We start from the raw sequence: 13,562 nt of genomic DNA, 5'->3' as shown, positions 1-13,562 counted from the left end.
AGGGAGGGTGAGGGCAGGGGCCTAAAAAATTGCTATATTAGAAAATAACAAATGCTCTAAATCCCCCCTCGACTGTCACTTACCAGATATTTGTAGTAAGCAGTGCCTCCTCACCCACCCACACGTGGTTCTCAGCTACTGCGCGCTGCAGCTCCCTTTGTGCGCCTTTGCATCTATTGTTCTTCATACATATATATATACTCTTGATAAGGATACCATTTTATTGACCCTAGGGCATATAAAAGATGCGGTCTTGTATATGAGGGATGCTCAAAGAGACATTAGTTTACTGGGTTCCAGGATAAACGCTATGTCTATTTCTGCTAGGCGTGTCTTATGGACCCGACAGTGGACAGGTGATGACGACTCCAAGAGACATATGGAGTTGTTGCCTTACAAGGGTGAGGAATTGTTTGGAGAGGGACTCTTGGACCTCGTCTCCACGGCTACGGCAGGTAAATCAAATTTTTTGCCATATATTCCCTCACAATCTAAGAAAGCGCCTTATTATCAAATGCAGTCCTTTCGTTCCAATAAAAGCAAGAGAGCACGTGGATCATCCTTTCTTGCCAGAGGTAAGGGCAGAGGGAAAAAGCTGCATAACACAGCTAGTTCCCAGGAACAGAAGTCCTCCCCGGCCTCTGCAAAATCCACCGCATGACGCTGGGGCTCCCCTGAGGGAGTCCGCTCCTGTGGGGGCACGTCTTCGACTGTTCAGCCACGTCTGGGTCCACTCACAGGTGGATCCATGGGCAATAGAAATAGTTTCCCAGGGTTACAAGCTGAAATTCGAAGAAGTGCCTCCTCGCCGGTTTTTCAAATCGGCCCTACCGAAAGGGAGATAGTGTTACATGCGATTCACAAATTGTGTCTTCAACAAGTGGTGGTAGAGGTTTCCCTGCTTCAAAGAGGGTAGGGGTACTACTCAACTCTGTTTGTGGTTCTGAACCTGGACGGTTCGGTCAGACCCATTTTAAATTTAAAATCCCTGAACCTTTACTTAAAACGGTTCAAGTTCAAAATGGAATCGCTCAGGGCGGTCATCGCCAGCCTAGATGGGGGAGATTTTTTGGTATCTCTGGACACAAAGGATGCATACCTGCATGTCCCCATGTATCCTCCTCATCAGGCGTACCTGAAATTTGCGGTACAGGATTGTCATTACCAATTTCAGACATTGCCGTTTGGGCTTTCCACGGCCCCGAGAATTTTCACCAAGGTAATGGCGGAAATGATGGTTTTCCAGCGCAAGCAGGGGGTCACAATTATCCCATACTTGGACGATCTCCTCATAAAAGCGAGATCACGGGAGAAGTTGCTGAACAGCGTATCACTTTCACTGAATGTGTTACAGCGACACGGCTGGATTCTCAATATTCCAAAGTCGCAGCTGAATCCTACAACTCGTCTGCCCTTCTTGGGCATGATTCTGGACACAGACCAGAAAAGGGGTTTTCTTCCGACGGAAAAAGCGCAGGAACTCATGACTCTAGTCATGAACCTGTTGAAACCAAAACAAGTGTCAGTACATCATTGCACTCAAGTTCTGGGAAAGATGGTGGCAACATACGAAGCCTTTCCATACGGCAGATTCCATGCAAGGACCTTCCAATGGGACCTATTGGACAAATGGTCCGGGTCGCATCCGCAAATTGCATCAGCGGATCACCCTGCCCCCCAGGGCCAGAATATCTCTCCTGTGGTGGCTAAACAGTGCTCACCTTCTAGAGGGCCGCAGGTTCGGCATTCAGGACTGGATCCTGGTGACCACGGACGCGAGCCTCCGAGGTTGGGGAGCAGTCACACAGGGAAGAAATTTCCAAGGACTTTGGTCAAGTCAAGAGACTTGTCTTCACATCAACATCCTGGAACTAAGGGCCATATACAACGCCCTACGTCAAGCGGAGATCTTACTTCGCAATCGACCAGTTCTGATCCAGTCAGACAACATCACCGCAGTAGCTCATGTAAACCGCCAAGGCGGTACAAGGAGCAGAGTGGCAATGGCGGAAGCCACCAGAATTCTTCGCTGGGCGGAGAATCATGTAAGCGCTCTGTCAGCAGTGTTCATTCCGGGAGTGGACAACTGGGAAGCAGACTTCCTCAGCAGACACGATCTGCATCCGGGAGAGTGGGGACTTCATCAGGAAGTCTTCGTGCAGATTGCAAGTCGGTGGGGACTACCCCAAATAGACATGATGGCATCCCGTCTCAACAAAAAGCTACAAAGGTATTGCGCCAGGTCAAGAGACCCTCAGGCGGTAGCTGTGGACGCCCTAGTGACACCGTGGGTGTTCCAGTCGGTATATGTGTTTCCTCCTCTTCCTCTCATACCCAAGGTGTTGAGGATAATAAGAAAAAGTGGAGTGAGAACAATTCTCATTGTTCCAGATTGGCCACGAAGGACCTGGTATCCGGATCTGCAAGAAATGCTCACAGAAGATCTGTGACCTCTTCCTCTAAGGCAGGACCTGTTACAACAAGGTTCCTGTCTGTTCCAAGACTTACAGCGGCTGCATTTGACGGCATGGCGGTTGAATGCCGGATCCTAGCGGAAAAAGGTATTCCAGATGAGGTCATTCCTACGCTAATAAAGGCCAGGAAGGACGTCTAAACATTATCACCGAATATGGTGAAAATATGTTTCTTGGTGTGAGGCCAGGAATGCTCCTACGGAAGAATTCCATCTAGGCCGTTTTCTTCACTTCCTACAAACTGGAGTGAATTTGGGTGTAAAATTAGGCTCCATTAAAGTTCAGATTTCGGCCTTATCCATTTTCTTTTAAAAGGAATTGGCCTCTTTACCTGAAGTACAGACTTTTGTGAAGGGAGTACTGCATATTCAGCCTCCTTTTGTACCTCCGGTGGCGCCTTGGGACCTTAACGTGGTGTTAAGTTTCCTTAAGTCACATTGGTTTGAACCACTTAAAACAGTGGAGTTGAAATATCTCACTTGGAAGGTGGTCATATTGTTAGCCTTGGCTTCGGCTAGGGGAGTTTCGGAATTGGCGGCTTTATCACATAAAAGCCCCTATCTGGTTTTCCATATGGATAGAGCGGAGTTGCGAACCCGTCCTCAATTCCTACCTAAGGTGGTCTCATCCTTTCATATGAACCAACCTATTGTCATGCCTGTGGCTACACGTGACTTGGAGGATTCCGAGTCCCTTGATGTGGTCAGGGCTTTGAAAATTTACGTGGCCAGAACGGCTAGGATCAGAAAAACAGAAGCACTGTTTGTCCTGTATACAGCCAACAAGGTTGGCGGCCCTGCTTCAAAGCAGACTATTGCTCGCTGGATCTGTAACACGATTCAGCAGGCGCGTCTACGGCAGGATTGCCGTTACCGAAATCGGTTAAGGCCCATTCCACTAGGAAGGTGGGCTCGTCTTGGGCGGCTGCCCGAGGGGTCTCGGCACTACAGATGTGCCGAGCTGCTACTTGGTCGGGGTCAAACACCTTTGCAAAGTTCTATAAGTTTGACACCCTGGCTGAGGAGGACCTCCTGTTTGCTCAATCGGTGCTGCAGAGTCATCCGCACTCTCCCGCCCGTTTGGGAGCTTTGGTCCTTACGGAGTCCCAGCATCCTCTAGGATGTTAGAGAAAATAAGATTTTAAACCTACCGGTAAATCTTTTTCTCGTAGTCCGTAGAGGATGCTGGGCACCCGTCCCAAGTGCGGACTACTTCTGCAAGACTTGTATATAGTTTTTGCTTACATAAGGGTTATGTTATAGTTTCATCGGTTTTGGGACGATGATATGTTGTTCTTCATACTGTTAACTAGATAGTGTATCACAAGTTATACTGTGTGATTGGTGTGGCTGGTATGAATCTTGCCCTTGGATTACAAAAATCCTTTCCTTGTACTGTCCGTCTCCTCTGGGCACAGTTTCTCTAACTGAGGTCTGGAGGAGGGGCATAGAGGGAGGAGCCAGTGCACACCCAGAGTCAAAGTCTTTCTTAAAGTGCCCATGTCTCCTGCGGAGCCCGTCTATCCCCATGGTCCTTACGGAGTCCCAGCATCCTCTACGGACTACGAGAAAAAGAATTACCAATAGGTTTAAAATCTTATTATTTTTTTAGTCCAGATACATATTTTGCACTGTAGAAATCATAGTTACATATTATCCATAAGGACCCATTGCAAACAGAGGGGCTGCTGTGGAGTTGAACAAACGCCCATTTGCATGCATTTGTGCTGTCCCAATTATTCGCCAGAAATGTTGTAGAGAAAATATTAAGTTCCAATTTTCTCCCGAAAAGTTACTTAGAAAATATATTGACCTGGGGGTATATTTACTAATATTCGTTTTTGGAATAATTTTTATGAATCTTCAAAATCTATTGAAATTGATTCTTTTTGATTTTCTGAAATCCTTAAAAAATCCCTAATTTATGAATTTGATGTGGATTCATGTTTAAAAGGGATTTTGAGTTGAATTTATGAAATCCCTTCCCAAATCTAACCTCAAATGCCCATTAAAATCCCCAGCAAAATTGAATGCAAAATAGTACTTACAGCTGAGATAGTTGCCAATAAACGTAGCTCTAATCTGCCTTCATGGCTGCCTTTCACTTTCTGTTCACACATAGTTGTTGGTAAAAAAAAACAACCTCTGCCTGCTCCCTGTTTATTGCATAATCTGGGGTTTGTTTAACGCGCAATTATGCAATAGACAGCAGCAGAGCACAATATCGAATACTTTTGCCAAATTATATAATAATATGCCTTCCAAATATTTTTTTTTAAAATAAACCAAAGGTGCATTCTGTCATGGGTTGGGTGGCTATATGTGGATATTTATACTTATGCTCATCAGGAGTTTGTTGATTTGACAGTGGAGTCAGAAGCCAGGAGCAACAGCCATAGCCTAAATAAAAAAAAATGGTAGAAGGGGAACAAATTCTAACAATATAGTAACAATTACTATTAGCTGCTTTATTATCACATACTAGTATCTTACACAACAACCATCCCTCTGGCATTTGTCCCACAAGAATTTTTGCAGACAGGGATGAATTGCTGAGGATGTAGGGATCATGGGACGAACCAGGATAGCCAGTTACAAAACTCATGATATTAAAATGCAACATATCATCCAGCCAAATTGCCTAATATTGTGCTCTGGTGCTATCTATTGCACATTGATGTAATACGTATTATGTCTATAAGTATAAATATGTACATTATTCAACTCATGAGCTGCTGATGGTGCTCTGATTGATCCTCCAGCATTATCTCAGTCGGGTCTGGGACTTAAGGTAGACACCAATTAGGTTGACACCACTTAGGTCGACACCAATTGGTCAACACACCTTAGGTTGACACCATAAATAGGTCGACACGGGCAAAATGTCGACATGGACAAGGTTCAACATGGAAAAAGGTCCACATGAGGTTTTTTTTGTCGTTTTCTTCGTAATGTGACTGGGAACCCCAATTAGTGCACTGCGTCCCTTCGCATGGCTTGCTTCACTCACCATGCTTCGGTCAAGGTGCCTCAGTCCGCTACCGCTGCGCTCGGCACAGGTTACTATTCCCAATCATAGTCCACGTGAATCGTAAAGTATGAAGAAGTAAAAAAAAATTTAAAAATGTGAAAAACTCATGTCGACCTTTTTCCATGTTGACCTTGTTCATGTAGACCTTTTGTCCGAGTCAACTTAAGGTGTGTTGACAAATTGGTGTCGACCTAAGTGGTGTCGACCTGGAGTCCAGATACCATCTCAGTCAAGTGGTGAATTGCATTGTGCAGGTAGGTGCACAACATACCATAACCTTGGACATCCATTATTACTACTTCCACACTGCCCTACATGCTTTTGGGTACTTAAAAAGTAATCACTATCAATTTCCTACCATTAGAATGGTGTTTAAAAGCCAAAATTGAATGTTTAACATAATTCTAAACATTTGGGGATTTGAGGTTGGATTTGGAGTTCAATTTAGAGTTCGAATTCGAACTTTAATAAATAAGGGGATTCTATGGTGGGTATGGGAAAACATTGATGTTTTTCAGAAATTCTATTTCTGTTGGGATGTAAGTTGAATTTGGCAATAGAATTGATTTGACATTTGATTTGGTCTTTAGTAAATCTGTTCAATCCAAATGGAATGGAAATCAAATGGCAAATCCCTTGAATCACCAAAATCGAATTTTGCCCCTGGTCTCTTTGTGGTGATGCTAACACAATGGCCCTCATTCCGAGTTGTTCGCTCGCTAGCTGCTTTTAGCAGCATTGCACACGCTAAGCCGCCGCCCTCTGGGAGTGTATCTTAGCTTAGTAGAAGTGCGAACGAAATATTAGCAGAACTGCTACTAAATAATTCCTTGCAGTTTCTGAGTAGCTCCAGTCCTACTCCTAGACTGCGATCACCTCAGTCCGTTTAGTTCCTGGTTTGACGTCACATACACGCCCTGCGTTCGGCCAGCCACTCCCCCGTTTCTCCAGCCACTCCTGCGTTTTTACCTGGCACACCTGTGTTTTTTAGCACACTCCCTGAAAACGCCCAGTTTCCGCCCAGAAACACCCACTTCCTGTCAATCACACTCCGATCACTCGAGCGATGAAAAAACGTTGCTCGAGCTTGTGTAAATCTACAAAGTTTTGTGTGAAAGTACTTAGCGCATGCGCGCTGCGTACCATGCGCATGCGCATTTTTGCCGATTTTTCACTTGATCGCTGCACTGTGAAAATCAGCAGCGAGCGATCAACTCGGAATGACCACCAATGTTCAATCCTGAAACATCTACATCTAAATCCTTCTCAATTTAAATAGATATTCTGGCCATACACCTGAGAAGCCACTGTGCTATTAATCGCACCCATAATAGTGCAGCTGTGTCTGTTCTCTTGCTCTCAGTGTTTAACAAGACAAACCATTCTGTTTTTTTGTAGGGAAAATATAGAAAGACATTGTACAATGTTTTACAGAAGCACAACGACCTGCATCTACTCACTGCTTCTCCTGATGATAACCATGGGCCTGCCATTCATGAAGCTTGTCCTAGCAGAGGAACTGACTGGCACTACAATCCCACCAGAGAGTAAGCCATCATATTTTATCACTTTATGGTCTGTGTGATAAGCAAAGCCAGAGCGGGTGGCACTGGTCTAGGGGTGGCGTGAATAAAAATGAATGTTTGGATAACACTGGTATAGGGAACAAATCCTTTCCTACCCAGCAGTGGATGCTTTCTGGGCATCCTCACAGGGGCCATATTTATCAAGCCTTTGAAAGTGAAAAATTGCAAGGTGATAAAGTACCAACCAATCAGCTCCTAACTGCTATGTCACAGGCTGTGCTTGAAAAATGACAGGAGCTGATTGGTTGATACTATATCACTGTGCAATTTATCACTTTCCAAGGCTTGATAAATCTGGGCCAGGGGAACAACTTGGGCTACCAATGGTGCCAAGGGAGAGATAAACTCTGCGCTTGAAACAATGTATCTAAAGGAAATGTGAAGTCTGACACAGAAGATTGACTCAGTACACTTGGAATATAATAAAAAGCAACTTTATATACTGTCTGTTGAAGCAGAGAATGTGACAATTTGTAAAGATAAATATATAAAAATAAAAAGATGATTGGACAGTTTACTCACATGTACTGTCTAGATATAAACATACAGCATACAATAGATTTGTTAAAATAACATTTTCAAATGGTGATAATAAAAAATCGAAAATCACAGACACTGGCGTCCCAGTGTATTGATTGAGATTAAAGATTCCCGCAGTAATAATTAATAGTTCCACAGTCTCAGAAAAAATATCACTTTAAAGGGAATGCTGCAAACTGTATTTAGAGCTCCCGTGCTGGTTCCTGTATTAGTGTGCAAACAGGGTCCTTTTAAATGAATTAAATACACGTGGAGATGATTGTAATATTTCCCAAACAGGTGTTAGTTGGCTTAAATGAGAAGCAGCATTCATATAGTTAGAGCCGCCGTGATTGAAACTTCTGGGAACGGGTGTTAGGCCCCACAGCAAGGGTCACATGGAACTCACCCGACCAGTGTCTCTGAAGCCGTGCAGCAGTGAGGAATCCAACGTGCGGCAGTGAGCTGCGACCAGGGTTGTCGCGGATGAGCTGAGCTGCGGGCTGCGGGCCGACCAGTGTCTCTGAAGCCGTGCGGCACTGAAGAATCCAACGTGCGGCAGTGAGCTGCGACCAGGGCTGTCGCATATGAGCTGAGCTGCGGGCTGCGGGCTGTGTCCTCACAGCAGGTATCACCAAATGAAATGATGTGACAGAAAGTGGGCGTCAACGCGTTTCGTCTCCTAGCAACGGAGACTTCCTCAAGACAGATCTTGAGGAAGTCTCCGTTGCTAGGAGACGAAACTTTCTGTCACATCATTTCATTTGGTGATACCTGCTGTGAGGACACAGCCCGCAGCCCGCAGCCCGCAGCTCAGCTCATATGCGACAGCCCTGGTCGCAGCTCACTGCCGCACGTTGGATTCTTCAGTGCCGCACGGCTTCAGAGACACTGGTCGGCCCGCAGCCCGCAGCTCAGCTCATCCGCGACAACCCTGGTCGCAGCTCACTGCCGCACGTTGGATTCCTCACTGCTGCACGGCTTCAGAGACACTGGTCGGGTGAGTTCCATGTGACCCTTGCTGTGGGGCCTAACACCCGTTCCCAGAAGTTTCAATCACGGCGGCTCTAACTATATGAATGCTGCTTCTCATTTAAGCCAACTAACACCTGTTTGGGAAATATTACAATCATCTCCACGTGTATTTAATTCATTTAAAAGGACCCTGTTTGCACACTAATACAGGAACCAGCACGGGAGCTCTAAATACAGTTTGCAGCATTCCCTTTAAAGTTATATTTTTTCTGAGACTGTGGAACTATTAATTATTACTGCGGGAATCTTTAATCTCAATCAATACACTGGGACGCCAGTGTCTGTGATTTTCGATTTTTTATTATCACCATTTGAAAATGTTATTTTAACAAATCTATTGTATGCTGTATGTTTATATCTAGACAGTACATGTGAGTAAACTGTCCAATCATCTTTTTATTTTTATATATTTATCTTTACAAATTGTCACATTCTCTGCTTCAACAGACAGTATATAAAGTTGCTTTTTATTATATTCCAAGTGTACTGAGTCAATCTTCTGTGTCAGACTTCACATTTCCTTTAGATACATTGTTTCAAGCGCAGAGTTTATCTCTCCCTTTTTACCAGTTTTTAATTGTTACAACTTGGCAAGTTGTTTATACTCAGCTGCAGAAACAATTAGTGTACAAATAACTAAATTAGTACAGCGCCGGGTCATCACAATCGGTTACCGATTTGTGTTTTTTTTCTTCTCTACCAATGGTGCCACCTAATCTCTTGTAAGGAGATGCACCTGACATGCCCTGTTGGGGACATCTGAGGACATGTTTGTGTAAGCCTGGGACATATCAGCAGTTGGAATAAGGCATGAAGGGCCCGCCAGGGGAATGGAGTGATAGGGGCCCATACTTGGGGGTTTGGCCAGTACCACAGAGGCTTGGTTAACCATTTTAGTGTGCATGGTCTGGGCCCCTTTATAAATATACAGTATATACTGTATAATAAATACAACTAGTGCATGCATGAAAATGTACTAAAATAATAACAGCAATGCAGTGTACAAAATATAACATAGTCCTGTGCATTATAATGTAACATGTATAATGTGTAATTCAAGTACACAATCGGGATCCTGATCCCTAGAGGCGGGGATGGCTCACAGGCAGTGGGGCCCACCGGGGGTTTCCCTTGTGCCCTTGTGGGCCAGCCCGACCCTGCACAGTGGATCTCCATTCATATTTTTAATTTCAGATTAGGACAATACACGAACACAACGTCCCCTTCTGCCACTGATAGTGACACACACACACACACACACACACACACACACACACACACACACACACACGCACGCACGCACGCACGCACACACACACACACACACACACACACATACAGTTGGCTTATTTGCTCAATATATATATACAGACATAAATTAATTTAGGTCATAACAAAATGGTTGTGGAACAGAAATCAGTATTGGGAAAGGCATGAAGAAAATGTAGGGCTCCAAAAAGAAAGATATAAGTAACTGGTATGTGGGGAACATTTGCAAAAAAACTGGTGTACAGGAAAATGGTTCTTTAACCTATAGCAACCACATTCTATACTTATTCTAAAAGTGCTTAGAATATGCAAACAAATGTAAATTAGGTTACTATTGTTACCAACACGTTTCTCTGTCTATATGGTTTTATATTTTATCATTGTCCGGCCACGTGAGAAGAATGACCCCAGTTAGCACAGCATATCCTGAATGAAATCTCTCCGCGCATGCCCAGAATACAGTGTGAATGTGCAGGTTTGCAGAATTCTGGCACTAACGCCGTCTGCCTACTTTGCCAGTGTAAAATAACCAAAAATAAATTCATATTGTATTGATCGTCTCATGTTTTGCATCTCTGTCTTAGTACAGGACATTATAACTGTGTTCTCATTTATTTAGGGATCAACAGACCCCTATCATTCAGACTGCCAACCCCCCCACCCCCCACACCCCCAAATAAAATAAATAAGAAAAATTCTATGGACTGGAAGAAAAATTGCTGATAATTACCACTGGAATTAAAGCTCTTATTATGCTCATGTTATACTGAAATTGTGGAATTTGCGCTAATCACCTGTATGAAAATGTAAATTCACTTTACGTTCCCAGGTCGCCCGTGTGTGGACTGCCATGCCTTTGAATTTATGCAGAGAGCACTACAAGACCTCAAAAAGACAGCGTACAACCTGGACTCACGGGTATGTGTTATACATGATTGTTTTGTAATGAAACAGAAATTGTATTTTGTAATAAAGCCAATAACTTCTGTTATGTCACTTGTAACCACTGATGGCTGTATTACCAATACATGCATCTAAATTCTGTTGTTATCAGAAAATACCTACTGTAGAAGCAATGACTTCATTATAGGCAAGTGATCAGAAATTGTGGGTCCCATGAAGTGAAAATGAAGCATGCAGGGCCCCCTTAACCCTCTCTGATACAGACATACACACTGACACACATAGGGGTACATTACAGTACATGTCACCCATAGCAACCAGTCAGATTCTCCTTCTCATGTATTTAGCACCTTCTAGAAGATAATACCTGGAATATGATTGGTTGCTATGGGCAACAGCCCATCTCATATAGAACTCCCATCTTAGTAAATTTACCCCTCAGACTGGAGACTGACAGGATCACCAAATATGCAGGAATATGGCTCTATCAGTGAAGTATCGACCTACGGCATATGCAGTAAGTAGAACTACAGGCTTGTTCATTTTCCTGAGGGAAAGATGCTATATAAAGTCAGGAGTGTACCAGTGCTAAGTGAATTACCATACACATTACAGTGCTTCTCTATAACTGGCTTATGGCCACCATACATCAGCAATAAATAGCTGCAATGTTCCGATCCCCCTACGGCTGGGTTGGGGAATTGGGAATATTAAACGTGTTTAAAAATCCTGATTCCCCTATCCTGACCGTTTTTAGCCATTTTTTTGGAGACCTACAATTCCACCACAACCTACGTAAATAAGCTTCAGGATTGGAGGCAAATTGATGGTACAACTGATCACCAATTTATGAGTGAAGGAGTAAATGTTCAGTGTGATCATCAGTGCTGGTCTTCCTAGACAGCCTGGGTCACGTACATGTGTACTCCCTATACCCCCGTCTAGGCGACACTGCAGATGACACTTCCATCAAAACTGGTTTTGTGTTCCTGTATGTTGCAGGGTGGCTATAAAATGTGTATAACTTTAATATATGCATATGTTATACAAGATAATTTATGCAAGATAATTTATGAGGTGCACAGTAACACAGTGGGTAACATTGCAGTTATGAGTTCATTTTTCAACCACAAACAAAACTTGGGGGAATTTGTATGTATGTGCGTGACTGTGTGTGCGTGAGTGAGTGTGTTTGTGTGTGTGTGTGTGTGTGTGTGTGCGTGTGTGTGTTTGTACTTGTGTTTTAGAGAATTTAGGAATAAGGAATAGCTTTAAAAATCACTGGTTTTGCATTAAAATAGAGTGACCATATTATCCATTTTTACCTGAGACACTCATGGATTACACAGGTTCTGGGGCTGATTAAAACCAGCTGAAATGTAGGCTTGAAGTCAGCCAGCCACAGAACCTGTGTAATCCATGAGTGTCCTAGGTAAAAGGGATAATATGGTCCATAATTTCAATGAAAATTCCACTCTCAGAATTGCCAGTCACATAGCTAAAATATAGGTATTTTTAGAGTGATTATATGGGTCATGCTTCATAGCCACCAGCTGTCCCTAATCCACACAGACACTTCTGAAGGGCCCCATACACTTCTGCGACATGTCCGTCTGACATGTCGCAGGCGATCAACCCGGCAGCCTCCCGGGGGGCAAGATCGCCCAAGATACATCGTATGCTGTCCTTTTGCATACGATATATCTTGGGCGATCCTGGTTGATCCCAGCCATGCCTGCGGGGTCGGACGTGATTGAATGTGCAGCACATTGAATCTGGAGGATCCGATCCGATGCTCACGGGAACGCGCATCAGATCGGAAACCCCTCCAAAATGCCCGATTTCATCCGATATATTGGGCCGAATGCCTGATATTGGATGAAATCGGGCATTATCGTCCTAGTGTACGGGGCCCTTGAGACTTGTCCCTGAAATTTTTGTCTTTGGAAAAGTCTGGTTGTTAATATTTAACAATTAGAAAGTGCAATATCACTCAGGGGCAGATACAAGTAATTGCTCTGCCATGATCAATTCAATTAGAAGCTGCATCTCCAGAGGGTGAATTTAAACACAGATTTCTCTTCGCACACTCAAGAGCTGCATGGAAGTATTCACAGTGAATAATGTACATTGACCCCAATAGATTCTGGCACCTATCGTGGAATCTATGGGTTACTTCACGTTACCTGTGGGAAAAATGCAGAAAAATCTATTAGCTCCAGCTGTCAAACATGGAGCTTCACCCATGCAGTAAACACCGAGGGTAATTGAATCTACCCCGTACTGTCCATGTTCTCTGATTTTCTATTTAAACAAATTCCCCAAAACAACATAGCTATCAGAATGTTGGTATGGTGCCTCCAACTCAGCTTATCTGACAAAATTAGTGACAAGTTCTTATAACCAACTCTGAACTGTCAGTTGAATTGTAAGCACTTGTAGGCATGTCGAAAGAAGCTGCCAGTCTCTTACCAACCAACCAACCAACCAACCAGATTCCAGCAGGACAGTCATTATTTAAGGGCTCTGTTCCACTGTCTTGATCGGGACTTAATTATCCTGAATGGCAGGTGATTGGGGAGGTATGTCCACCCATTGCGTGCGAGACACCCCCCCAGGGAGCAGCCTTGCCCCTTCTGTGATGCATACATGCCCCTGTTTGTGCATGACCACGCCCCCTGTCCCAGCAGGTCTTCACTAATCTAGCCATACCAGTTTGATTTAAATTGTGTTATAAGACACACCC

General features: G+C 43.9%; 1 protein-coding gene across 2 annotated transcripts in view; it reads left to right on the top strand.

Annotated features, from left to right (window-relative positions):
• LOC134928790 (NELL2-interacting cell ontogeny regulator 1-like) overlaps nt 1-13,562 on the top strand; it is a 150,488-nt gene that overhangs the window by 133,160 nt on the left and 3,766 nt on the right. For both annotated transcript variants that reach the window (XM_063924792.1, XM_063924787.1), the window contains 2 exons: nt 6,903-7,051; nt 10,743-10,831. In XM_063924792.1, coding sequence (XP_063780862.1) covers nt 6,928-7,051; nt 10,743-10,831 — 213 coding nt within the window. In that variant the 5' untranslated portion in view covers nt 6,903-6,927. The remainder of the gene's footprint in view (nt 1-6,902; nt 7,052-10,742; nt 10,832-13,562) is intronic.

This window comes from Pseudophryne corroboree, chromosome 1, assembly GCF_028390025.1.
Source record: "Pseudophryne corroboree isolate aPseCor3 chromosome 1, aPseCor3.hap2, whole genome shotgun sequence".
NCBI classification, from domain to species: Eukaryota; Metazoa; Chordata; class Amphibia; order Anura; family Myobatrachidae; genus Pseudophryne; species Pseudophryne corroboree.
The sequence above is the reverse complement of the archived record's forward strand: the minus strand, read 5'-3'. Positions and strand labels throughout refer to the sequence as shown.